The sequence below is a fragment of the Corvus cornix genome, chromosome 1 (genome assembly GCF_000738735.6).
Source record: "Corvus cornix cornix isolate S_Up_H32 chromosome 1, ASM73873v5, whole genome shotgun sequence".
In the NCBI taxonomy this organism is placed as follows: Eukaryota; Metazoa; Chordata; class Aves; order Passeriformes; family Corvidae; genus Corvus; species Corvus cornix.
The window spans coordinates 20,598,267-20,624,096 of NC_046332.1; the positions used below are offsets into that span (position 1 = coordinate 20,598,267).

Genomic DNA, 25,830 nt, shown 5'->3' on the forward strand with positions numbered 1-25,830 from the left:
TCTAGAATTAGGGACTTTAATAGCAAAACTGCAAAGTATACCTGAGATTATTGAAATCTTGCAGATGTCATCTTTTTCATTCCTCCTTAGTCTATTGTACTTTTCCCTAAAGTTTTCTTCTTATCCATCATTAGTATTTGAAAAAAACCCCAACACATAAAAGACTGAGGGAATCAGTCAAGTACAAAGTGTGATTTATATTCAAGCATTTGAATACAGTAAAGGCATCTCTGTAACCTTCTGATTTAAACCCTACAGAGACAGGCAGTTACTGAACCTGCTAAACTTAGCTGACCAAGCCACACTTCTGTAAAGTAAAGAAGAGAACACTGATTACTGGTCTCTCCATGTCTGACACTGACAGAGCTGCTAAAATTCAGAAATAGTTCCTTATTCAATTTGAATGGGGGTCATTCTAGCCTTTTAAAGGTTGTCCCTCGTGCCTTTATGTAATAATAATGTTTGGAATATGAGGAGGGAGAAATTATCCTGAATTGAGCATTAAATGTCACTGTGTTAAGCTATAATTATTTTTTCTAGCACGCACCTAGATATCAGTGATCACTGATCTGAACCATCTGGAAGTGTCAAGAAATAAACTTATATCCTGTCTCTGATTCCTGTTTCTAGGAAGAACAAAATTTGGGTTCAACTCAGTCTCCTGGCAGCAGAATACCCTGTGAGGATGGACAAGATCACAGATCTAATACTATTCTGGTGCCAGATTGTCCAGCAGAGAGAGACTCTAAAGATACTTCCACCCACAACCACTTAAGGGCTGCTCACAGCTGCACAGAGGAATCTGGCTCTGAGTCTCCTCTGAGAAATTTGTCAAAGAAGCAGCTTTCTGCCACCAGTGAGGATGTGATTTCAGCACAAATTAGTACGATCAGGAAATTAAAGATGGACAAATCTAAGTACCTGAGCAAGCTGCGGAACAGAATCTGCAGGGGTAATCAGCAACTTGTTTCCATTGACCCAAGTATGTACTATGTCTGTGCTGATGACAATTACTGGTGGTACACTTAGGCACTAGGAGAACTCGAGTGTAACTGGCTAGTTGAGACAAATGCAACAAAAGATTGAAGACTGGCATCATGTTGCTTCTAATGCATTGTACAGGTTAGAGAACAGTGGCTGCTGTCAGGGTCTTGTACCTGGGAAACAGGATAGACAGCAAGATTCTCAAAATTCAATCCTCTTTTTTCAGCTGATTTTGTGGCTATGGAAAAACTGAGCTTTTACTTTTTAATGATGCTAAAACTGAGAAAAATTATTCTCTTCTTTGAAGCAGCTGTGCTGTGTCCTGTTTCATTTAGTAGCCAAATAATTTTGAGGATCTGGGATAAAAGGGGTTCATAAAGATGCAAAGCAGTGCTTGTTGCATACAATTCCATGGACGCAGATCTTGGCTGTTTTGAGCAGTGTACTTTAATATCACATACTGCAAGAGAGAATTCTTTACTTGTCTGAAATCCACAGGGAATGAAATACTCTCCTGTCTTTAATTTGTAGTATATGTCTCCTTGTTTTTTCCTTTTTAGTCGTCCTTTCCAGTGATGATGAAGATGGACCTACTGAACCACAATGCACAGAGCTGATGCAGGATAATATCACTGAAAATAAAGAAACAGGCCAGCAGTCTGACTTCTGTTTCTCAGGCAAGCAATTAGAAGACAAGATGAAAAGTCACACAGAGCAGGTACTCCAGTTTTTGGCCTATGTATTGTTATGCCAAGCCTTTAATTTACTTCTGTAATGTGTGTTATAGAAAATGATTGTTTATTATGGTCCCAGCCACAAGCAGAAGTTGCAGTAATTTATTTCAGAGATAGAATTCTGGACATCTTCAGAGAATATCTGTGGTTGTGAAGCTTGGGTGTTTTTGCAACACACAGTGTATTTCCTATTTTAAAAATAAACTTTTGGAAGTGTTTAATATCAGAAAACAGGAAGGATCAAATAGTAATGTGAGCTAGAAACAGACATGATGAAGATACATCTGTGGAAAAATTTGTTTTCACACCATGTTTTACGTTGATCATAGGTTTTTTTGTCATCCAATCCTCTGTTGTAATTCAGTGCATATAGACGTTCAAGGATCTTTGTTGACTGCAGACAGAGATAGGGTAAAGCTCCCTTTCCTGTCTGGCTAGCTATAGAACTTGAATCTAAAAGTAGCCATAAAGGTCGTTGCCCCATTTTGGATTTGATTAGATTTTGGCTGCTTGCTTTGACCTGGATCTGGGTTATCTCTGTAATCCTGAAACAAGTCAGAAGAGCCATTGCTGCCTCTTCTCATAGGTGAATTAATTCAATCATAAGCATTGAATTGGATCCTGAAGCTTTGATATGAAAAGAAGGGTATTATTTCATTGCTCTGTTGTTTGAGTTTTTACTAATTTAGAACCAAGTCAAGAGCACAGATCATGTCTTGGTAATGGAGGTGTAGCAAGGTACTGTTAGACCCTTAAAGAAATTGTCAGTAATGGATGTAATAACACTTAGAGCTTTTCCATATGCATTCTTTATGTGGAAGCTGGCTTTGGGAGTCAGTTCTTACAAGCATGAAGAAAAATATTCCTGAGGTTACAGGAGGGGTGTATCTAACTAATCCTGTAGCAAATACACTTTTTTTCCAGTTTTTAACAGAGTCAGTTGAAGATAAATGTCCTCTCAGCTTGCCTTCGGGAAGCACACCTAGAAAGCAGATGAACCTGGTGCTGGATGTTGAATTTGATAGACTACACATTGGGAAATTTAAGTGTTTATCAACAGGTCCTGCTAGGGTAAGTTGTTCTATTATGGTATTTTGTGAATATTTAAAAATTCTAGTTAAACAAAGTCAGTGGTACTTAGTGTGGAAGCACAGAGTTTTTATTATTGTTGCATTGAATTCCTTTGGCTAAACAATGGAGTGTGTGGTCCATTGCCTTGTACATTTGGATTGCTGTCAGTAGAAAAGCTAACTGTGATTTGCTGTGGCCTCAGTTTTCATGTGTAAAGGTTCTGCATAAATGCTGTACTGTAACACAAGTCATACTGAGAAAGTTTTTATTGAATTCTAACAGAAAAAAATGGCCATGTTAGTGGCCAATTAATTTCACTTAAAGACTAATTACTTTTCTCAGAAATAGTAACCATGTTCTAATAAAGTAGTCCATAATGACCAGAGTTAAGATATATACCATGCTCTTGCCTTTAAACAGAAAATTGCTTACTTTGTGGCTTCAAAGAGCATAAAAACAATACTAAAAGCATTAGTGTATAGACAGTGTGCTCACAGGGTGTAGAAACATAAGTGAAGATGTGCTTTAAATGGAGCACCAGCTCCCAGGAGTTTCAACAGGTTTTTGACCAGGTTCATTCTCTATGTATTGCAACTGAAAAAGAAATGTTTGAACCTATCTTCTTTTGCCTTCAGCAAGACATTTTGAAGTCTTGGATTGTAATATCAATTTCAGCTTCTCACAAAACAGCAGTTCCAAAAACATTTCATGGAAATTTCCTAAATTAATAGGCAAAAATAATTTGAAAGATGAGTTGAAATAATTTTAGGATCAATGCTCTTAGGTGTAAAGTAGAAATTTTCCTTAGTGGTAACACAGGGGAAACCTCCTGTGTTAATGTATATAACCTTTTGTCAAAGTGACAATAAAGCTCTCTTTGTTTAGCAAAATCTCTTTAACATAGCAGCAGTGCAAGTGGAATCTTGAAAGGCTTTTAATTCGAAGGTTGATGTAAAGTAGCACCCCAGTGTTGAACCATTTCTATCATGTCCTGACTTCATGCAGTGCATCTGATGGCTTCTCAGAGGTTGCTTTAGCTCCTTCTGTCCTGAGTGCTCATCTTTTCTCTCCTTTTTAAGGAGCCTGTAGGCAGTTCTGCAGCTTTGTGCTTATTTCTCAGTACATTGCATCTCTGAAAGTTACTTGCTGTCCTTTAGGTTCTGCAATGTCTTTAGGAATGTTGTTTTAGGTGAAATAGGCAATATGAAGTCTCAAGCTAAGCATATTTGACTTGAGCTTAATGGTGTTCTCCAACCTGAATGATTCTACTATGTTATTTTCAGTTTATTTCACTATAAGGAAAGATGTGCAGATATTTAAAAATCCATATATTGTTTTACTCAATTTGTAAAATGCAAACTAATGTATATATTTTTTAATCTTATTTCAGTTTACAATGAAGAATATTGTGATCCCATTTCAGGGTAAGAGAATTTTCTTTTCTTTAGCCTTCTCTTAACTGTATCTGTAAAGTATGGCATTAGAATGCTAAGTATGTATTTCTGTTATGAATAATTTATAATCTTACTTTCACAAAGACATTAGATAGTTTTTAATTATTTATGTTTTTCAATAAATAAAAGTTCTAGTGTCTATAGTGTAAGCATTAATAACTTAGCAGCTTCTTGTACTTTTAACATGAATTGTCATTTTAATGGCTTGCCTCCCATGGTGTTGAACTGTAGTAGATATGACTATGCATGTTTTTGAGGTGAAATATTCAGCTTTTCAGATTAGGGTTTTAGATCCTTAGGTTTACAAAATGTATGAGTAGACTAAAGCTAAGAGGAATATAACTATAGATTTGCATTCAGTTGATTCCCAAAGATGATGTGTGGTAGGAAAGGGTTTGAGCAGTTCTGAGTTGAGTTGACTGAAAGCAAATAGGAATTAATGATTTGTAGTATTCTTTTTTCCATATTTGTAGGTACTAACTGTGGTTATTTTGAGGAAAAAACCCAACTTTTTTCAGGAGGAATCCTGCATGCAGGTGTTTAGATTTTTGTGTTACAATTTGGTGACTTTGTTTTACACAGTTTGATGTAACTGACTTTAATATTGAATTCTCAGTATTTTATGCAATGCAAGGAATAAAATCTATAAGTACTATGTTAACACACTCTGTCATACCTCTCAGCATGTAATTACTGTAACATGTATGACTTTATCTATGGCTGTTAAGAGTATGGTTCTTTTGAATTCTGTTTTCTGTAGTGTCACTTAAGAGCATTCAGCTGACAGTGAATACCCTAGATCTGAGAAGATTTGGCTGGTGGAAAACTGATGGTGGCTGTTCTTCAATGATTATTTTTCTTTGGTTGTCTGAGGATTATGTAGAAAAGATTGAAACCCAGTTGGGAAAATTAGTTATCAGCAAGCCATGTGAGTAATTGAGTGCAATGAAAAGATCTAATATATGGCATGTCAGTAAAGTGGTTGTTTTATGGCTGTGTTTTTTGAGCGCAGAGGAAAGCCTATAGCATTTTAAAGATCACAGAATCAGAAAATAAGCTGAGTTCGAAGGATCATCAAGTCCAACTCCCAGCCCTGCACAGCACCACCCCCAAGAATCACACCATATGCCTGACAGCATTGTCCAAATGCTCCTTGAACTCTTCCAGGCTTGGTGCTGTGACCACTTCCTGGGGAGCCTGTTCCAGTGCCCAACCACCCTCTGGGGGGGGAAGAACCTTTTCCTAATATCCAACCTAAATCTCCCCTGGCTCAGCTTCAGGCCATTCCCTCAGGTCCTGCCACTGGTCATGACAGAGGAAAGACCAATGCCTGCCCCTCTGCTTCCCCTCATGAGGAAGTTGTAGACTGCAATGAGTTCTCCCCTCAGTTTCCTCTTCTCCAGATGAAACAAGCCAAGTGACCTCAGCTGCTTCTTGTATGACTTCCCCTCAAGGCCCTTCACCATCTTTGTGGTCCTCCTCTGGATGCTCTCTAATAGCTTAATGTCTTTTTTATATTGTGGTGCCCAAAATTGCACACGTATACTCAAGGTGGGGCTATACCAGTGTAGATAAGTTGGTTACTTTTGCATTTCTAAAATGCCTCACTGTACTTATATTTGGAAGAAAGAAACCTAATATGGTGTGATTCAAAACCACTGCTATTTGATAAAAAACCCTCAAAACACAATTTAATTGTAGTCTCTGTCAGAAGGCCTTCTGAAACTAGACTTGTGTACAAAGCATCTTTCCCTTTAACATATATGGATGTTGTAAATATCCTTACTCTTGAGCATGGTATATGCTTGGCAAGTAAAGATTGAGTTGACCTTTGACAAGACGGCAGTGGGCCACTGCGTTATTATTGAAGAAAATTTCCACTAAAGGCCAAATGGGCTATTTAGTCTTAGGGTATTATGGACTCACTGTATTTGATTTTCTAGCACGAAGCTCTGTAAAACAGAGCATAATTTTGGCTCATATATTCAGAGTGGCACAATCATACAAGGTTTTTAAATAAGCAAAATTGTTGCAAGTAGCATCTACTAAAAAGGTGATTGTCAGCATTGTCTGTGTGATGTTTAATAGTATCTATTCCCTGTACAGTCTCCACCTGTATGAAGAAAAATTATAAGTAATGGTACCTTTACATAAGGAGTACAAGTAGTTTGAAGCAAAATACTGAATGAAATTTTAGCAGAGAGCTACCTTTAGTTGATGCAAGTTATTGAAGTTACTGGTACCTTCTGTAGACATAGTTCCCAGTGAAACGAGTGGAATGAGTATGAAGATGCAAGGACTCTTTTAATCTTAGGTTTATTTGCCTTGGTTACATTCTCGTTGGAGAAACCTTTAGGAGTTTTTATTAAATTTCTATCTTTGACTGTTCTACACCTTTTAATTTTACCTAGTAATGTAAATGTTTTGACATGTTTTTAGAGACATTGAAAAAATCAGTGATGGTTTTGCAGATTGTGGAAATGGTTACTATGATTCTGCTCTGCTGCCTTGGTGTGTTAATATTAGAAGAAAATATATAATGATGGATCTGACAGCCTGAGAGGGGTCAGAGGAGTTCCTCAGTGGGGAGAGTTAGAAAGGACTTTAATAAGAAGACAGGATAGGCTGTGCTTGTACATGCTCATGGCATGGCCAGATAAGTGCATTGACCAGCAAGGTACTTAGATGTGACTGGTCCTTCTTATGCCCTTAGCCCTCTCTTTTTCCCACACTACTTCTTCCCTGAATTATCTGAATGTCTCTCTTTGCTGCCCTTAGGTCTTTTCCTTAAACAACCTCTATTAAGTCCTGTGTAATCCCAAAATACTCTTCCCCTGCATCCCATCATGTGTGCTGTACACCTCAAGTAAGACTCATCTTGCTGGGTTTTGGGTCTGGACCCTTGGGCTGAGACTCTCTTGGGACAGCCCTGGGAAGGGCCCAGATTGTGTGTCTCTTCCTCAGCCCTTAATTTGGGTTCCTACTTGCCATTTTGCTGTGCTCCTCTGGGTCTGTGAAAGTGGGACTTTTGTGGGCTGATGGCCCCAGTGATGAACCTGGCCGGGCATTGTTTGGGCTTCCCTTCATGCCACTGTCTCTCTAAGTTCCTTTTTGGGTGTTCAGACAAGTTTCTATCACATAATCTAATAGTTACTATTATCCATTCTTTCCTTTTTTCAGCCAAATCCAGTGAATTTGTATTTTTTGAACTATCTCAACCACTCACAGAATGGGAAGAAGACAGACTGACTGAATTGATTACAGGTGTGAGCAAGAGGAACAGAGCACCAGATCTTGCTGAGTTTTTGTCTTTGAAACAAGCATTACCATTATTTAAGGATCTTTCTCCTGAAGAAAGCTCTTTCATAACTTACAATAAGGATCTACTAAAACAATACATGCCAAAAGAGAATACCTCAGATGCCTATGAGCCTGTAATTCAGGTCAGTGCGTAGCTGTTGCTTCATTCATCACCACTGGTTAGCATTCACACATTCTAGTAAATTTTAGGTCAACCTTCTTTCTTAACTCATACCTCAAAATTATCAGTCAAAAATTTGCAGTCAGCTAGATTATGTCCACAGAGGGATAGTTTGTAGACCTCATCAGTAAGTGACAAGTATCAATGCTTTAGATAAATTCATGGTTGTGTAAACTTAGAACCAGAGGAGTGTTCTGCCCTTGTGGTGTCTCTAGGGCAGCAAGCAGGAAGTTCATCAAGTAGTGAGCAACGGCACCATCTTTTGGATAGAGCTGGAAGTGCAGCAGAGGAGGAGCTGTGTAGGTGGCCCTCCGGACACCTCTTGCACCACCGTGTACTTGTGGGGTCTCCACAGCTTGAGAATGCTGAATTATTCCTCAGACTGCTGGGGAGATGAGTCTGCGCAAGTTAATGTGTTGTCTTGGTTTAATCTCTTGAGTAAATGTCTAAACCCAGCCCCACATCGTTGTCACTTCAGAAATTGCATCTTTGTTCCTACCAGTAAAAAGCCAAGAGACAGCAGATCAATCAGGCCCATGAAAGTGGGGACTTTAAAAGGAAGCCAGCCAGCTCAAATCTGTATTGTTTTTAGGCAAAGGACTAGATTTTCAAAGCTTCCAAGCATATACAGCTCCTGGTAAGACAGTCTGATACTTGTCTCCAGCCTTTCAGGTCATGTTTCTTCTCCAAAACCATTTCTAAGACACTTGGCTAAATAATGTTTGAACAGTTTTAGAGAGAGATCATGATCTGTCATCATTTTTTTAAAGATCCATAACTTTTTAGTTGTCTGAGCAATGACACGTTTGCCCAAATACCAAAGTTTCTACTTTGGATCTTCAGCAAGAATCCTCTTTAGTGATGCAGGGTACTCCTGTGGGCTTTAGGCATGGGTTTTGTGTGTTGTGTTTTCCCTATCAAGCTGTATAATGCTTTTTACTATTGTTTGTGTTTTTCTCTGGTAGGAGTCAAAGCTAAAAGTGATCAGGCCCAGTTATGCCCTTGCAAATAAGCAGAATAGTGGTTGCTATTCTATATCTTTGTCCTCTGCACTGAATGAAGAATGGAAAGAAGTAAGAGAAACAGGAGCAGTTAAGAAGTAAGTGTATTTCATATAGAGAAAGGGAAGATATAAGAAATTGAATAAATGAATTACTGGAATAAAAGCCCTCACTTAACTGCCATTCTCTAGTTGATTTGAAAGTGTTGTATGAAAGTCACTCTTCAAATCTAAAACATCAGCAAATATCAGTGTAGCTACCTGTTAAAAGACAAAATGGATGTGTTATAGAATGACAGTCTCACAGAAATTAGAGCACATCTGATCTGTGACTACAAGGTCATATCATGGGTGCATCAATGGGGAGGGTGGGGATCTCTTGGGTTCTGTGAGTATCCATTTAAGTCTATGTTAGCAAAACTTACTAACTTAAGCTGATTCTTTTATAAAATCTGAATAATGTTTTCTTTTACTGTTCTGTCACACTCAATCTTTTTATAACCATTTGTCGTCTCGTATTTCTGCACATTTTATATAGCCATTTGTCAAATACTTTGATCAAAAATAGAAAAACAAGATGAAGGTAAAAAATAATCTGCTTTTCAAAAGTTTTTATCAAAGTTTCAACGTGCATTGGGGTCTAACACCTAACTGTTGGAGGAGGAAATGGTAAAGTTTTGAGAACTATAGCTTTTCACAGGTTTTCTAGAAAATCTTCTACATATAAAACAGCCATACTCAGAACAATGTCGTGTAAAACAGTTTGTCACTGCTACGACATGATTTCTGTTTTCTAGTTTAATTGTTTATCCACCCCCACCTGCAAAAGGAGGACTGGGAGTCACAAGAGAAGACCTAGAGTGCTTAGAATATGGAGAGTTTCTCAATGATGTCATAATTGATTTCTATCTTAAGTAAGTAATCTCAGCCCTTCTTGTACCCTTCACACTCTCTGGGGCGTGATGTGGACTTGAATGTTACTGGAAATGTTAATCACTAAATACAGTACAACAATTTTAGAAGTAACAATGGGATGCATTGGACTTTTTCTTAAAGGCTTTTTTAAAAGTTTCATGTTTTTAAAAAGTTTTTTTTAGCAGTTTCATTTGTTTTAGTTTCATTGGTTTTGTCCCTCTAAAAGGGCTGTGATAAAATCTAGACAGAATAACTGGAGGAAAAAAGCTTCTTGGTGACCTTACAGAACAGAAAGTGTTAAGTAGGCAGTTGAAAAAAGTAGAGGATCTGTAGTAGTATTTTATTTACTAAGTTTGCCTGAAGTGGAGCATCCTCTGCTGTTCTGTGCAATTTCAGGTATTCTTCTGATGGAGATCTGCAGAAAGGAACACAGTTGATACATCTTGAGGAGGTTGTGCTTGGCTTAGCTACTCCAAGCCATCCTGCTAAAGTTGCTTGTGAAAGCAATTTTTCAAGAACTGGCTTTGTGGCCACCAGTCCCTAAAGTTGTGGTTTGTTTTCACTCTGCTGCCTTAGACATAAGAAGAATTCTAGTTCTTTTGAAGCTTGTCAGCAGGAATTGCATTTTATTTGGCATCTGGATGGATGCAGGAACTGTGAGCAATAGGAAGGCTTGTCTAGAAGATTGGAAAAGGAAACGTGTAACAGTGCTTCAATGGGTTTTTCCAGCGAAGCCTCTTGTATTTTGCTCTAAACTAGAACTAAATAATGCATCATGGTCCCCTGAAGAGCTGTAGCTTCTCAACAGAGAAGGAAGATTTAAATAAAAGAATTTAATGCAGTTGTGGTAGAAATCCTTCTGCTTTTAAAGTTTGTTAGACTTCCCACATTCTCAGTTTTCATTCTGTTGCAAGCTGTATCATGTGTGACTGTGTTACCCAAGTCATCAGGTGAAGCTAGAAGCATGTTGTGTAGGATAACTGCAATTGTGAGTGCTTTGGGCTTCTAGAATGACAGCATAAATACTGAAGCTGATTTTATAATAAAATTATCAGCAGTGAAATAATAAGTACTTAGCTCTCACATGGATAACATGTAAAAGTGAAATGGTCTGTTTAACTGACCTGTTCCATGCTTTTTGATTATGCACAAGTATAGCATTCCATAGGTTTATACTTGGTTAAGTTTTCAAGTCTCTCTTAATTGTAAGGGTAATTGTAGGTACCTAACTTTCAAAATAGATTCAGAAGCTTGAATACTGGAGAACAAATCAGGGACAAAAAATAACTGCATTCTTAGTAGCTGCTTGGCTGTTACATGCTCTGATGATGTGCACCCATGTGAATAGTTAAAATAGAGAGAAAATTTTGGCGTGATTAGTGTCTGTGAAAGCAACTGATACTAAGCATAACCCAAATATGATAAGTCATTAAAATAACTGCCTTTTTTTTTAGCAGTAATGGTACTTTCTAGAACAAGAATTTAATAATTTTCTTGGTTTTTTCTTTGGTAGGTATCTATTATTGGAGAAGGCACCAAAACATGTTGCTGACCGTACGCACATTTTTAGCAGCTTCTTCTACAAGTGCCTGACAAGGACAGAAAAAAACCCTGAGGGGGATGTCAAAGTTTCGTAAGTTCATTTTAGATGCCATTATGACCAGAAACTATCTATCTATCTATTGATGCCACTTGGAAGTTCTGGAGATCATCTACTAATCAGCATGTAAAATAGTTTTTGGTGTTTTCCAAAGGGTTAGTGATTAAATGTTGTTACTCACAATTTAAACATACTGGTGTTTTTCCTTAAAATCAATGTGATTCATACTGAACAAGAATGAAAATGTTACCACCTTTTTCCAACTTTACCTGGGTATTTACTTCAGACAATTATTTATTTGATATTTTTATCATAAATGCACGGTTTTGCAAGATATGCATAATTTTAAGAGGTTATGCTACCAATAATATTTTTATATTTACTGCATATTTCATTTTACATATTGATAATAAATTATTGACCAAAGTTTTAGTAAGAAAATTTAGTTGTACACCAAGCTTACGCATTTGGTTTGTAACACATGCGCTCACTGAATTGGAGAGTTTCCCAAAAAGACATCATTAGCAGCCCAGGAATCCTGTATCACATTGTGTTTCCTGCTAACTGGCTAAAGGGTAGAAGCATTCTTAGCTCACTTTCAGTTTCTTCTCAACACCAATGTTTGAGAGCAAAGCCACCAACATTCATTCTGTTTTCAAAGAGTCACAGAATCTGTTAGGTTGGAAAAGACCTCTAAGATCATCAAGTCCAACCATTACTACCCAGCACTACCAAGTCCATCACTAAACCATGACCCCAAGTGCCACATCTACACATCTTTAAGATATCCCCAGGCCTGGTGACTCAAACACTTCCATGGGTGGCCTGTCCCGGTGCTTGGAAAACCTTCTGGTGAAGGAATTTTCATAATAGCCAATCTAAACCTCCCCTGGCACAACTTGAGGCTACTGCCTCTTGTCCTGTCGCTTGTTACGTGGGAGAAGAGACCAACACCCTCCTCACTAACACCTTTCAGGTTGTTACAGAGAGAAGTAAGCGTATCCTCAATGAGCATCATCATTCAGCTTATTGAAGGCTTTTTTGTTTCTCTCTGAAGTGATTTTTTTTTTCTTCTGTTATCCATGAAATCCCCAGATTTTTCATTCTACTGGCAAATGAGGCCACCTGCACAGAGAGGTGTGTGTCTTCCATCCTTTTTAGGTGACAGTCACTGCTGGGTAAGAGCTGTGTTGAAGGGAAGAAAAATGAGTTTTCTGTAATATTCTCAAAGATGTCTTGAAAATTCATGTAACTGTGTTCGAAAGAACGTCTTCCTTGATTTTACTGTCTTCTGACTTGGAATGTTCTGCAGTGAAGACAAAATTATTCGTGATAAGAATGCTGTTATGCTTTGATCCAATTCCTTTTACAAGGCTGGACTGTCCATAATCTTCTTGAGGAACAAGAATGACACCCTCAATTTACCATGTTTCAAGGACTGTAGCTTTTCTGGATTAGGAGATAGTTTTGGAAATTCTAGTTTTGTGTTTGGGCCTAGATACTCACCTGGTGACTACAGATGGTTTGGGTTGTTTGTTTCAGTGGGGTTTTTTGGATAAATGGCTAGTGAAAAACCTGGCTCTGTACTGTTGTAAATGAAATTAATCTCAACAGATGTAGCTACTTGAAGACTCTTTGCTTTACTTCGTTCACACAGCTCGGGCACTGGATTGAGAAAGTTGCTTTTTTAGGTGCTTTCCCAGATTGTAAACAGGCCTTCCCCTTTGAAGTTCCCAGTGCTTCTACAGTCATGTAGCAGAGGAAGTTTGCAGCAAGTCTTCACTTAGTGGTGGCCCATGCAGAGTCCTATACCCGCCTGGTTTTCCACTCCTCACTCATTTTTTCCAGTTCCTACTACAATGAAGTTTTGTTTTGTAATCAGAGATGAGGATGGGATCACAATGGTAATAGGGATGCCTGCTGAGTAGAGTGAATTTTGCTTTCAGATCATATTGGACCAAAGTTCTGTGAAATGTTGGTTTCTATTTCAACTTGTGCAGACTAAGCTGAAACTCTAAACTTAAATATCTTCTCAGATTTTTCTTGTTCTCGTAGTATTGTGTCCTCATGCTTTATCTGTAGAGCTGTAAATGAAACGTGGTCCAGCATTTAAATCTCAGGACTGGAGGGCATATGTTTGCACAAGACCCTGTGCAAAGCATTTAGCTTTTTCCCTTCAAAAGATAAGGTTGTTCAGATAGGTCTTCAAAAGTGGTATTGTGAAGCTTAATTCATGGATGTTTTTAAATTATTGTAGACTTGTATTTACACTGACTAGTGTTTAGATGGTTTGCATTTATTGTAGTAAACAATAATTGCAAGAAATCCATTCAAATCTATGAATGATTGTGGGTTTTTTCGAGAAGAGCTTAAGGTAGTTCAGAAATGGCTCATTAGTTACTTGGGCTCAATGGTGCTGATTTATTTTTAATCTGTCTAGAGTAAATGAAAAACCCATTGAAGCGCTGGGGAGATGTAGGAGTACTAATCCCTATGCCTTTTTATAACTAAAAGGAACAAAACCAAACAATTGTCACTTGTTTTTTTCAGAGCGGCACAGAGAAGACACAGAAGAGTAAGAACATGGACTCGCCATATAAATATCTTCAATAAAGATTATATCTTTGTGCCTGTGAATGAGGAGTAAGTCTGTGTTTTCAACACCTTTTCTGATATTTAAAGATTCTAATATTTGAACATTAAGGTGGTAAAAATTTATGCCTGTAAGGGTGGATCATTGCACATGATAGATTAGATTTTGAAGTAGTAACATATGTGGAATGAGTAATTTTGGAGTCTGTTCAGAAGATAAAATGGTTATTCAGTTGTCATCTGTCAACTTTGTACCTTTGGTTTTTCTTTTACCGAAAATTGCTGTTAGGTAATTTTCAGAATAATTTGTGTGTCGTTATGATGATTCCTGTGCACTTCAGTAATGTTTCTATAAAGAAATCACAGCAACTCATAGTGTCAATAGATAAAAGTAGAACTTCCACAATCTGTGCCTTGGCCTGGTTGAATAACTGACCTGTACATGGAAATTCCTGTAAAACTGAATAGTCATCGAAAGGTACGTAATGTAAAACAGCTGTGGAAAGGTGCCACACCTTCAGCTATATTCAAAACTGGGATCACCATCACAGATATTAGTATTTTTTTTATTTTAGATTTTAGTTGGAATGTGGAATGGGTGCTCAAACACTGATAAATTGCTGTGGTGGGTTTCTTGGGGTTTTTAAAGGAATTGATACTTATTTTTGCTATTGTGCCACAATGCAAAGTAAAAAGTGAGTGAGAGGATTAGTATGAGATGCTATGAAAGAATATGCAACGATGGCTGTGTGTCACAGAACAGTTGTCCATGAGCTCTTAATATTATAAAAGCTTTTCATAACCTTTTCAGAACTCAATGTTAGAGTTTTGATGTGTTTTTCTCCTTCTCCCCACTGCTGGGCAGGTCACATTGGTACATTGCAGTTATCTGTTTTCCGTGGTTAGAAAAAGCTGTGTATGAGGAGTGTCCCCATCAGAATTCATTATCTCACTGGCCTCAGCAGTCTCCACTTGAGCCAGAGAGTGAGAACACTAGAACTGGTTCACTGTTCCTCAAGGATGAAGAAGAGATGGATGGTAACAGAAGTTCATTTTCTAAAGGTATGTAATCTTAGGAGAAAATTATGTCAAGCCATGAACAATTCTAACAGTATCTTAATCCTTGAAGGAGGGAAATTATGTGAAAGATAATTTCTAAGACTTCAAGACTGATTTAGTATGTTCTTATATTATCATGCATAGCAAGGACTGCAAGTTGTTTGGAATTCTGGAAAATACTGGAAGAGATATGTAAAATCAGTGATGATTGGAAAGTTATTTGGTTTCAATAAGAATTTTATCAGGAGGAAAGACCTTTGGTAACTGCTATTTCAACATTCAGAAGGGAAGGTTAAAAACTGGTTTATAAATTACTTCTTCACTTTCATATCTTGAATACTAATAATCATGAAGTTGAAAATAAAAATACTTCGCTTAGGAATTATTTTCTTAACATTTTTAAATTTGTTCTTTTGTACTAGATGGCAATGAAATTGCTGCTTCTGCTTCAGTTCTATATTCAGCTATTTCTAAAGTAAGTGCCTTTTTGTATTGACAGTGAAAACATGTTACTCAATTTCTGAAGGCTGCGAGACTTGACCAAGTGATTTTACATCATCTTTTTTTGCCGTAGTTATTGATGCCTGCATGGCCTGCAGCATGTGCAAGGCATTTTGAATTAGGATTGTCCTCCTATTTTCTCTGCTATGATTTCACCTGTGTTTAAAATCAATTTATCAGTCTACATTTCTGAAATGAGGGCTTCTCTAACTACCTTTAAATTTATGAAGATCTTTGAGTTTATAATTGTTGTTTTTTAAGATTTATTTTTATTTTTTCTTTTGTCTCAGATCTCCCTAAGTAATTCCAAAAAGCAGATTTGTAAAAGGTATGTTTCTGTTTTCTTTCTGATATTGTAACATTAAATTATGAAATTCTGTAGTAATTCAGTTATTGTCATAAAACCACAGCTGTAGGTACTTGTCTATTTTTACCACATTTTTTTAAGATATTGGTACTCTTGGGTGGGCTGTATGCAAACAAAATACTTCCTTCACTAGTGTTGGTAATGAAAGACTGCAATAACTTGTTTTTGTTTTTGTTGTATACAGGCCTTGTATACTCATCTTGGATTCCTTGAAAGCATGTTCTGTGCAGAAAACAGCTCAGGTTTTGAGAGAGTAAGTAACTAGAGTTTCTACCTTTTAGCAGTAGGTGCTGCTGGTCATATTTCCATATTCAAAATACTTTTCTCTGTAAAGGTGTATATTTCTAATGGTAAAGGAAAATCCATGAAGAGTCATGACTAATGAAATTGCAATTATAATGCAGAGGCTTCCATGAAAAGCCTATCTGTGTTCTGCAACCCACATATAATGCAAAAACACTAAAGTGGAGAGTGGAGAAAAAAGAAAAATAGAGCGGTTTTTTTCTGGTATTGTTTTTGTGGGGAGAGGATTTATCCCATCCAGTCTAGTAACTTAAGGTATTTTTAAGGGTAGAAAAACACTTTAAATGAATATTTTGAAATTTGAATGATAGTTTTCTAAGGGGCTGATGTTCATTTTTTTGATGGTGCTTACAGAATTAGCATTAAATCCACTCTTATGTGCAAAAATGTAGAAACTTGACTGAAGCTGTCTAAAAGCTTGATGTGTCAGTAGAGTTGTAGTGGAATGGTATTTATTTTGAAAAGTGAGCGTAAAAACATATTCAATTTTGTATGTGATAAGTATATAAGTATTGGAAGAACGTCCTAAAAACTTTCAGTACTTTTACACACTCCTAATGACTTTAATGTCTATCAACAACTTTTAAAAAAATTGTTAAATATCTGAAGCTAAATGCAATTTTTCTTTCTCTGTGGTATTCATTTCACTGAAAGGAACACAGATCTGCAATCCAAATACCACCACCTTCTTGTAAAAGTAAATTCTTCAAAATGCTATGTAAGGGTTATATGAGATTCAGAAATTTTTCTGAAACCATCTTTTCCCTTAATAGAGATTCCTCCCTGCCATGTATGTCTTGTGAGGAAGAATGAAATAGCAACTTCTATTTATTTATTTATTTATTAAAATCTCTATGGGATGTATTATTTTTGTGCACTGTGCCTTGAGCTATTCCTGAGGTTGAAATTCCAGAGTGTGGTTTCATGGAGTTTAGAGAGATGTCACAAAAAGTCAGAAAACCAGTGGAGAGCTATGGAGTTGTGAGATAAGGGGAGTTTGGGAAGCAAACCTCTTATTCCTTCAATTTCCAGTTACACCCTGAAAGCAGAAGTTTAAGGAAACTGGTGCAGGGATTCTGTGACATTTTCTTTTCCTTGAGTTGATTTTTGCTGTGTTTTGGGCAGTGGTCAGGCTCAAACAAATGAATTACAAAGTCTACAGTCATAGGTTATTGTGGATGCTCAAAAGCAGGAGCAGAGGAATTTTCCAGCTGCCTTTGCATTTTATGAAGTTTCTTTCTCATACAGCTAGCTGAGAAAACCAGCTGCTGAAGCACTTTGTGAAGTTTTTCTTTCTTATGCTTCAGCTGAGAAACAGTGAAAGATGGTTTTGTAAACTAATTCTGTTTCTTGTACCTGGGTTTGTTTTCCGGCCTTGTTTCGGTACTCTGGAAAAAATATTTTGAATGGGCGTTAGAGAACCTCAGCCAATCCCTCTAGGGGGTGGCTGGTCAAGGGACCAATCCATATCATGCTCTCTCACGTACCAAGATATATAACCTAGCATGTAAATAATAAAATAATTCCCTTTTCTCCTTGGATTTGGATTGTGTCATTTCTCGCCAGTCCTTGGTAAAACAGCGACAGGTTCTTGCAGTTCCTAGGAAGTGTGCTTCACTGAAATGTCTTAATCTTTGAATTGTTTCATGTTTGATGCCTTTCCATAGTTGCCATTTCCCCCAAAAGCTGTTTTAAGTGTTCTATATGTATTTTTATTCTCATGCCTGTAAGGACTTGGGGCTTTTAGAAACCAACCACAAGGTCTGACTTAATGCATATATATTTTATTCTCTTAAGTCAGACCTTATGTTTGATTAGCAGAAGCCCTGAGCCTTTGCAAGTCTGGCTAAAGCCAGGAGAAAAATATAGGCAACTATTGCCTTTGAAAAGGAAACCCTTAGGTTTTCAATCCCATTTCTGAAATCAGCAGCCAGCCCTGAACGTGGGGTCAGTGAGTTGCTACTGAAGCACAAGAACAACAGAAAAGCCTAATAACAAATAAATCCTAATCACTATATAAGAGCTTTGTTAAGGTTTTCAACAAGTCTTTAAATACCTTGGGCACTATTAGATTGCAAGGGTTATATTGGTGCAGTTGTAACTGAAGTTTTTTGTAAGGTGAGTTTTAAGGGGGGTTTAATGGTTTGCTTAGGTTGAGAAAACGCTGCTGGCCTCTTAGAATGAAGCCAGGAGAAATATGTGATGGCCAAGAAAATTATTCCTTTAGTTAAGGTATAAAAATATATTGGTATCCTAATAGCTTGTAGAAACTCTGCACAAGTAGCTGATTTTAAATGACATGTATATTTGTTTTGTATGTTGCTTGTTGTGTGGTAGAAACGCCTCTGAGTGCAACAGAATATTGGAGAGTGGAAATAGTATATGAGTTTCTTTCACAAATTCTGTGAAATAATTTGGCTAAAGCTATTTTAGCTTTTTAGCCAACTTGGAACAATATTGACTAGTGTCCCAAAAGGCATTGAGCTTGGGAGTTATTTCTCAAGTATTTCAGCTGTTTGCTTTCTTCTGTAGGTACCTTGAAGTGGAATGGGAAGCTAAACGAAAAACACACCGGGAATTCAGTAAATCCACAATGATTGACCTGTGTCCCAGAGTGCCTAAACAAGATAACAGCAGTGATTGTGGGGTCTATTTGCTGCAGTATGTGGAAAGCTTTTTCCAGGTACAAATGCAAACTACCTTCTCCTTTCCCCCAAAATTACCTTAAACCACAAACCCTATTTCTGAGCAAAATAGCCAGATGCAAAAAGGCTGTGATGCAGTGTCAAAAGTGTCAAAGCCATTTGAGAAAGAGATGAAACCCATTCTTAAGTAATGGCAGGGATCCTTCTGTCTGGTTTCTCATGTGTGTCTATCCTCAAATATTTCTGACCTCATAGTTTAATGTTGCTTTGACATTGACACATGCTGACTATTTGGGTGTATTTGCAGCCTTTTTAGTGTCTGCACTCCTGCCCTACAGATGTTACAAAAGTATCTTTGCATCTCTTCTTGCAGTATCTAAAACTTTGTCATTGGTCTTTGAGTGGGTCTGCAGGCAGCAGCTTCTGCAGAGAGAGCGAGAGGGGGAATTTTTAAAAGGGAATGTGAAGAGCTAAGGGAGCCTCTTTTTTAGCACATACCTTTAAATATCTGCAGATCCTGGGCTTCAGGCACTGTCTTCTAGGGTGTCCCCAAGTCTTCCTGCCCCTGATCAGCACACTGCCCTTTGCTCTGTTGTGTGAATGGCTCTCCTAGTTTGATGCTTGCGTGTGTGGCTTGAATTCTCTGAGATTCCTGTGCATGCAAAGCCTTGTGTGAGGCCTTGGGCAGTGAACAGGTTTTTCTGCTGTAGAACAGTTTGCCATTCCAAAGCACCTGTACACAAGTACACCCAGTGTGGGGGTAGATTGGAGATCTGTGTGCATTTTCAGGGCTGTGATCTTTTCGCGGTCATGGGGATGTTGTGGGATGCATCATGTATCTGGCAGGAGGCTACAGTGGATAGATACAGGCTCTTTGGAAAGTACAGGCACAGAACCGAGGAGGTAGAGCTGTCCTTGATGTGAGTCAGCTGGAAAGCATGGATCTATGCCTAGGGTTGGGTGAGGAGCCATCTGAGAGGTTATGGGTAGTGACTAAAGAGCAGAGTACCATGGGTAGCTGTGGGCATCTGCTGTCAGCCACCTGATCAAGAGGAACAAGTGCACGAGGCCCTCTTTGGACAGGTAAAAGCAGCCTCACATTCACAGACCCTGGACCCTTTGGGTGACTTTAACTTGACAACTTCCTGGAGAGTTCCTGACCTGAGTGACAGGTGACCCCGTGAGGAGAGGTGCTGTGCTGGAAGCCAGGAAGGTCTGGTTGGGGGCATAAAACTCCAGAAGTTCCTTAAATCCCCAGCCATTCTGTGGTTCTGTAATAGATGGGTTGAGCTCTTGTGTAGGTGGAAAATTAAATTACTTACCAAAGCTTTTGAACTGCCCATTCTCTAACAATGAGGACTTGCTCCTCTTGAAAAAGCAAAGCTTGGGACAAAGTGGTTGTAACTTGTCGTGAGCATGCCTGCACTCATAGACTGCAAATCATGATGTGTTCTTTGCTTTACTGTTTCAATTTATCGTATATTACTTTATTCAAAGGAAGGAGAAGATGAAATATAAGCATGGCAAAAGAATGAGGAGGGAAAAAAGAAACAAAATTGGTTTTGGCAAATCAGATGTGTTGTTGTGATCTTAACTGCCAAAGTTGCCAGCACCTCTCAACTGTTTCGTTTTGCTATCCTCTTTCATTCCAAATTTTCCCCTTCTCATGTCCTGAAAGTGTTATCAGTATTCTTACTTTTTGTTGTCTTCTTTCAGAGAGACTAGCTCACAACAGAAAAACCACATGCCTGAGACAACTAAATCTCAGCATGCCTTAACTACTGTATGCTTGATTCTTTGCTATAGTGTGATTGTAATTATGTGTTTTGTGACTAACAAGGGACAGATGCATTTTAGATATCAAAAGTATGTCTACTTTGTCAAAATACATGAAGTCTGCCTTTAATATGGGTTAATACTGATGTATCTTTAAGAGAAGTGATGATAACCTGTTTGGTGTTTACCATGGGTACCTTTTGGTAAGGGCACACATATGTCATTGTGACGAAGGAACTGGAATTTGACTTCAAAGGCTGTCATTCTTGTATGGAAACTTGTATGTACCTCCTTGATCTCAGCAGCAGTGGAAGGGTTTGAAATTCTTTCTGAAAGTTGTGTTAGAAAATTCATGCCATAAATATTCCTTTTTCTCTTACCAGAATCCCATCGTTAATTTTGAACAACCGCTGCATCTGGAGAATTGGTTCCCTCGTCAGCTGATCAGAAGCAAAAGAGAAGAAATTCGAGACCTGATCTTGCAACTGCACTTCCAACAGCAGAGTGGCAGCAGCAGCTAATGAATCCAATAAATGGCAGTCGTGGCAAAGGACATTGCTGTATAAAATAACTAACTGGAACTCTGCTTAGTGGTGTTTGGTCTCTTCCTGCCTTGCAAGGAAGACAAAAAAAAAAAGGCACAAGGAGTACTTTTTGTTCAGCATGTATTTATTTAAAGATTTTTTTTTTTCACTGGTGTTGTGTGGTCTAATGATGCTGGGATGGGGAAGGGAGGAGGTTGTAGATAAGAGTGTAAATATGTAAGTTAAAGCTAATGCCATATGGATTGCTAGTTGATTCTTTACTTGGAATATGAAAGCTGCTTACAGGTATATGCCACAAGGATGTAAAAATACTTTCATCTTTTGGAGCCTGTTCTCTATAATTCCATATAAACATGGATCATCATGTAGGAGTCAGGCCTGAAGACAGGATTTGGATCCTGTATTGTCTCTTGATTTTGCAGCTGATACAGATAGAATGAATACTATGTATTGTTTTACTTTAAGGATTTAATATTGACTCTCTTCAGAGATGTATTTTTTGTTTTTCTTTCTGATTATATACAGAAGTAATCTGCATGTGTCAGAAAATTCTGCCAAGATTTGAGCCTGATGAGTTTTGATTATTTTTTTCTAAATTATTTTCCCCTTTCCTAGCATTTTCATAAAAGTGTATTTCCATGAGTGGAAGATATTTGCTCGAGAGTGACTGCTGATGTACTTTAAAGTCTGGAGTGTATTTTTTTAAGTTTTTTTTTTTTTCTTATCAGATTTGAGAAGCAAACTTGCTCTCAAAGTACATACCAATACAGTATGGGTAGGCAGTAGATTTTTAACTCTGCTCACCTGATTTTGGGGAATAATTCCTACAAATCTTAAGGCATCACTGCATTAGCAAGGCAAGCAGGCTGTTGCTTAACGATCTCAAAAGTCTGAGGTGTTCTACTGAAAAATAAGGTCATTAAGATATATGATTTACATATAAGGCAAACAGGATTTGTACCTTGCTTAGGAGAATTGAGTAAAGATGCCTGAATACTGAGTGTTTGAACTCAGACTTGCTTTGATAAACTAGCACAAGTTTATCATTGTCTTAATTTGTATTTATGCAGTTTTTCCTTGAACAGTGATCACATTTTGATGTGTGCACTTTTTTCTGTACTCACTGCACGATAGAAGGTGACTGTTTTAAAAGGATGCTTTGTCCTGTTCCCTGTTACTTAAGTGTCATGTCACCCTTCAGAAGGACTGTGTCAGATAACCACCAAAACCACATGTGTCATAAAACAGTCTACAAAACCAGAGCTCTTAAAGCTGGAAGTACAATAGAGAGTTAAAATAAAAATTGAGGGCAACCCAAAGATATGAACATTTTTATGTCATTGCAGAATTCTCAGGGCCCCTTCCCTCAAGACTACTCTGAAACCTGGCATTTGGCAAATCCAGTTATTATTTCAGGTCTGTACAGTCATCCAACACTCCTCCATCCCCCTCTCTTATTGTTTCTCAAACTGGGAAGCATTCTTTCTGGGGGAGAGAGACAATTCTAAAACAATTTGCTGAGCACAGTTACCTTCTGTATAGCTGTGAGCAGCCTTGTGCAATGACTGTATGTTTTTTGGTTTTGTTTCTACTTTAATTCTGTAGTTTGTCACTACCCCTTCTTCCCCTGCCCCCCAGCATCTTCCCCTCTCATCCCAGAGTTTGTGTCTTTCAGCACCTAAATCACAACACCAGCATTACTTACAAGAATAATCTGTGTATTTATTGTAAAACAAAAGATAAAATGCAGAAATATGTTCCCTTTCTCTACACCTTTCTTAATTGAATAATATTTTCAGTGTTCCCTTATGAAAAACAGTTTGGGCTTTTTCTTATGGTGTAGAGTTAGGTTTTATCACCAAGTGATTTGTTCTTTTTTAGATACTTAAAAAGCAAAATAATGTATGCAATTTTCTAAATTGATTTTATAACACAAAAGGATTGCCTTTTTAGATTTCTTACATATGTGCTATGAGAATGCCAATGCATTTGATATTAAAATTATCTCCAGAAGCTGCTGAATGTGGTTGTTACCATTCTTTTCCCAGCTGCTGCAAGTAACCCACGAGTTCAGTTTAAGACAGGCCATCTTACTGCTTTTAGGGTATATACACAGCGTGTGTCTCTTCACCTACGTCTCACCCAGTGATTATGGGACCATCAGCCACAACCCACCCCATTCCAGCTATTTGCATTTATCAGGTATGTGGTAAGTGCTAGGAAGTGTCTGTGGAAGAAGCTACATTCCAGGTATCTTCATGTTTCCTTCTTATTTGCTAGAACTCCCTAAAGTTAACAATTTAACCAGACGGACTCATGGACCTTTTTGCACAGCTCCTGCATTTCCATTTCCTGTATTAAGCCCTGTCTAACTGAAATAGTGGAGTGACGTGATATTTCAAAGCAAACCAATCTCTGTAAGGCTCTTTACCCTAAGCTGTGTCATTTTTGTTTCAAGGCAAACAGTTGTACCCGAGGTGTTAAATGTGCCTGTCAGTTTCTTTAAAAGAAACTGCTGCATTCTGTCTGTGTGGGACATTGAGTCACGGAGATCTGCTTGAGGTGCTGCTGGCAAGCACAACACAAGAAGCAAGGCATAAGAGAAGTAACTTGTAGGAAGTAAATCTGCCAGGAAAAAATCTAAAAAAAGTCACCTAGTTCTCATCAAGAGCTGGAGAAGTGAATCTGCAAGTGTGATTTTTGGTTCTTTTGTTCATTTTTTATAAGTAAAAGGGGACTGGTGTGTTTTAGCAATGGAATTGCAGGCATAGATTAATTGCAGTCCATCAGGGCTTTTGTGGTACTTGCCTCCTGGAACTTGACCCTGAGATGAGCTTGCAGTGCTCAGTAAGTACTACACCTTAGAAAATAATAAAAACTGGAAAGCCACAGTAGTAACACTTTTACCTTGGTTAGGACCGAGAAGCAGAGTATTGCTTCTGGCACCTATCCCTCCACCCCCCCAGAAAAGAAACCCAAACAAACAAAAAAAAAAGGTAACTGTTTTCCAGATGGAAAAGCAGGAATTGTAGAATGAGACTTGAAAAGTGCCAGGATTGAAAATGTGTTGAATAAAACCAATACTAATAGTAATAATTCTGCCCAATTAAATTGAAGTTGGAGTTTGAAGTTCAAATAGAAGCACAGACACTGGGATCATCTTTGACTGTTGAACAAGGTAAGAGATTTCTGGTCAACAGTTCAGAAAAGGAGGAATGCTGGGAGTAAGTTTACATTACATGGACAGAGTTGATAAGTGTGAGATTAATTTGGTTGACCTAACTTCCTAATTTTTCTGCTCAAAATACTTTACAATACTTTATGATGGAAGAGGTGGCAGTACAACAGGCTATGGTCGGCTGAATTTGGTCAGCTGGAAGTTTAAACAGCCTCAGAACTTGTTTATTTTTGGGAGGTGTTCACCAGAGAGCTCTTCAGGAGCACAAGCAAGAAGTGCTTGGCACTTTTCGCATGACAGTGAATGCTTGGCAACAGCAACCACAGAAACTGAACAAGGGAAAAGGCTTTGTCTAACCTAATTGTCTCTGCTAAACTGATTGGGAATTTTGTTGGTGAGTCCTGTCAAATGCCATAAAATCGGCTTCTGTGTCATCACAGGAGACAAGTTAGATTAGATTCTGGATATTAAACCATGTGAGCTTGGAGATAGTGGGTATCTGCCATGATGTGGCTCTTTACTAGAGGGATGTTCATTAAAGTATTCCTTTATTTGGCATTCTTTTAGTTACACCTGGATTCAGCTTTTTGAATAAACTGCATTTGAAAAACAGGGACATTATTTAGAATGACATGTATGCTGCAGCAGTATTTCAGGGAGTGTTACCCTCTAAAGAGCTGTAATTCAGATAATCCCATTTGCTATATGAAAACACATGTAATTTCTTCTCAGAAATGCAAACTGTCAGAAAACTGTCTTTATTTTTGGAGGTACTGGGGTGACCTTGGTGTGTTGTGTCACTAGAATTACACTTTCCTTGTTTTCTCATTAAGCAAGAATGTTTTTCATTAATAGTTTTGAACAGATACAACTCGGCTGCTCAAAATGAAGTATTACACATTTTCTGATCCAAAGTGTTACTTTAAAGGCTTTCATCGAATCAAGGAAAGAGTTAATTTTCCACAATTATTTTGAAAATCTATTGCAAGAGTTGTTTTGCTTGTTTTAAGAAACTTTAAATGATTGTGCTTTTAGTTATGCCTTGCTATTATAAATGTAGGAGATTTTCAGCTGTTACAAGTCTACATTTCAGTGCTGAAATCATTGAATATGAAATTGACAGCAAACTAACACGAATAAAACTGAATTTACACTTTTAAAATATTTTATCATACAGAAGCTGACATAGCCATACCATAGAAAACGAATTTTGACAGAGATGGTTTTAATACTATTCCCATTCTGAGTGCCTTTGAGTACTTCATTGGCGAAAGAAACAATACTGTAAATCTAAAAAACTGTCCAGGAAAACTTTTAACTTGGTTTCATACTTTTACTGAAGTATGTATTCTAGCTTTTGCCTTTATAAGCATGTGTAGTGTTTCTAATCTTGATCCAATTGCATTTTTGCAGGACAATGCAAGCAAAAGCATTCATAACATTGAAAGTATGAGTCTCTGCAGAGGATCACAAAATAAAGGCTGGTCTGTGTTGAGTCCAGGATCATAGTAAAGGTTCCCAAGCTAGCTCAGAAGTTGTTCTCTCTACCCAGAGCTGCTAAATAGGACTTTGAAACAGTTTCTGGGCACCAGTGCAGTCCTGTCCCTGTGCTGTTCCGTGTATAG

The 25,830-nt window shown here is 37.8% G+C and overlaps 1 protein-coding gene across 9 annotated transcripts in view; it reads left to right on the plus strand.

Annotated features, from left to right (window-relative positions):
• SENP7 (SUMO specific peptidase 7) overlaps positions 1–23,049 on the plus strand; it is a 44,934-nt gene extending 21,885 nt beyond the window's left edge. For 8 of the 9 annotated variants that reach the window (XM_010395888.4, XM_019283852.3, XM_010395891.4 and 5 more), the window contains 16 exons: positions 631–982; positions 1,545–1,702; positions 2,643–2,789; positions 4,180–4,213; positions 5,004–5,171; positions 7,424–7,686; positions 8,690–8,823; positions 9,522–9,638; positions 11,153–11,272; positions 13,790–13,882; positions 14,697–14,893; positions 15,313–15,365; positions 15,682–15,719; positions 15,943–16,011; positions 18,594–18,744; positions 20,866–23,049. In XM_010395888.4, the coding sequence (XP_010394190.2) occupies positions 631–982; positions 1,545–1,702; positions 2,643–2,789; positions 4,180–4,213; positions 5,004–5,171; positions 7,424–7,686; positions 8,690–8,823; positions 9,522–9,638; positions 11,153–11,272; positions 13,790–13,882; positions 14,697–14,893; positions 15,313–15,365; positions 15,682–15,719; positions 15,943–16,011; positions 18,594–18,744; positions 20,866–21,003 (2,232 nt within the window). In that variant the 3' untranslated portion in view covers positions 21,004–23,049. The remainder of the gene's footprint in view (positions 1–630; positions 983–1,544; positions 1,703–2,642; positions 2,790–4,179; positions 4,214–5,003; positions 5,172–7,423; positions 7,687–8,689; positions 8,824–9,521; positions 9,639–11,152; positions 11,273–13,789; positions 13,883–14,696; positions 14,894–15,312; positions 15,366–15,681; positions 15,720–15,942; positions 16,012–18,593; positions 18,745–20,865) is intronic. The other variant, XM_019283849.3, reaches the window with a different exon arrangement.
• Positions 23,050–25,830: the final 2,781 nt, after the last annotated feature.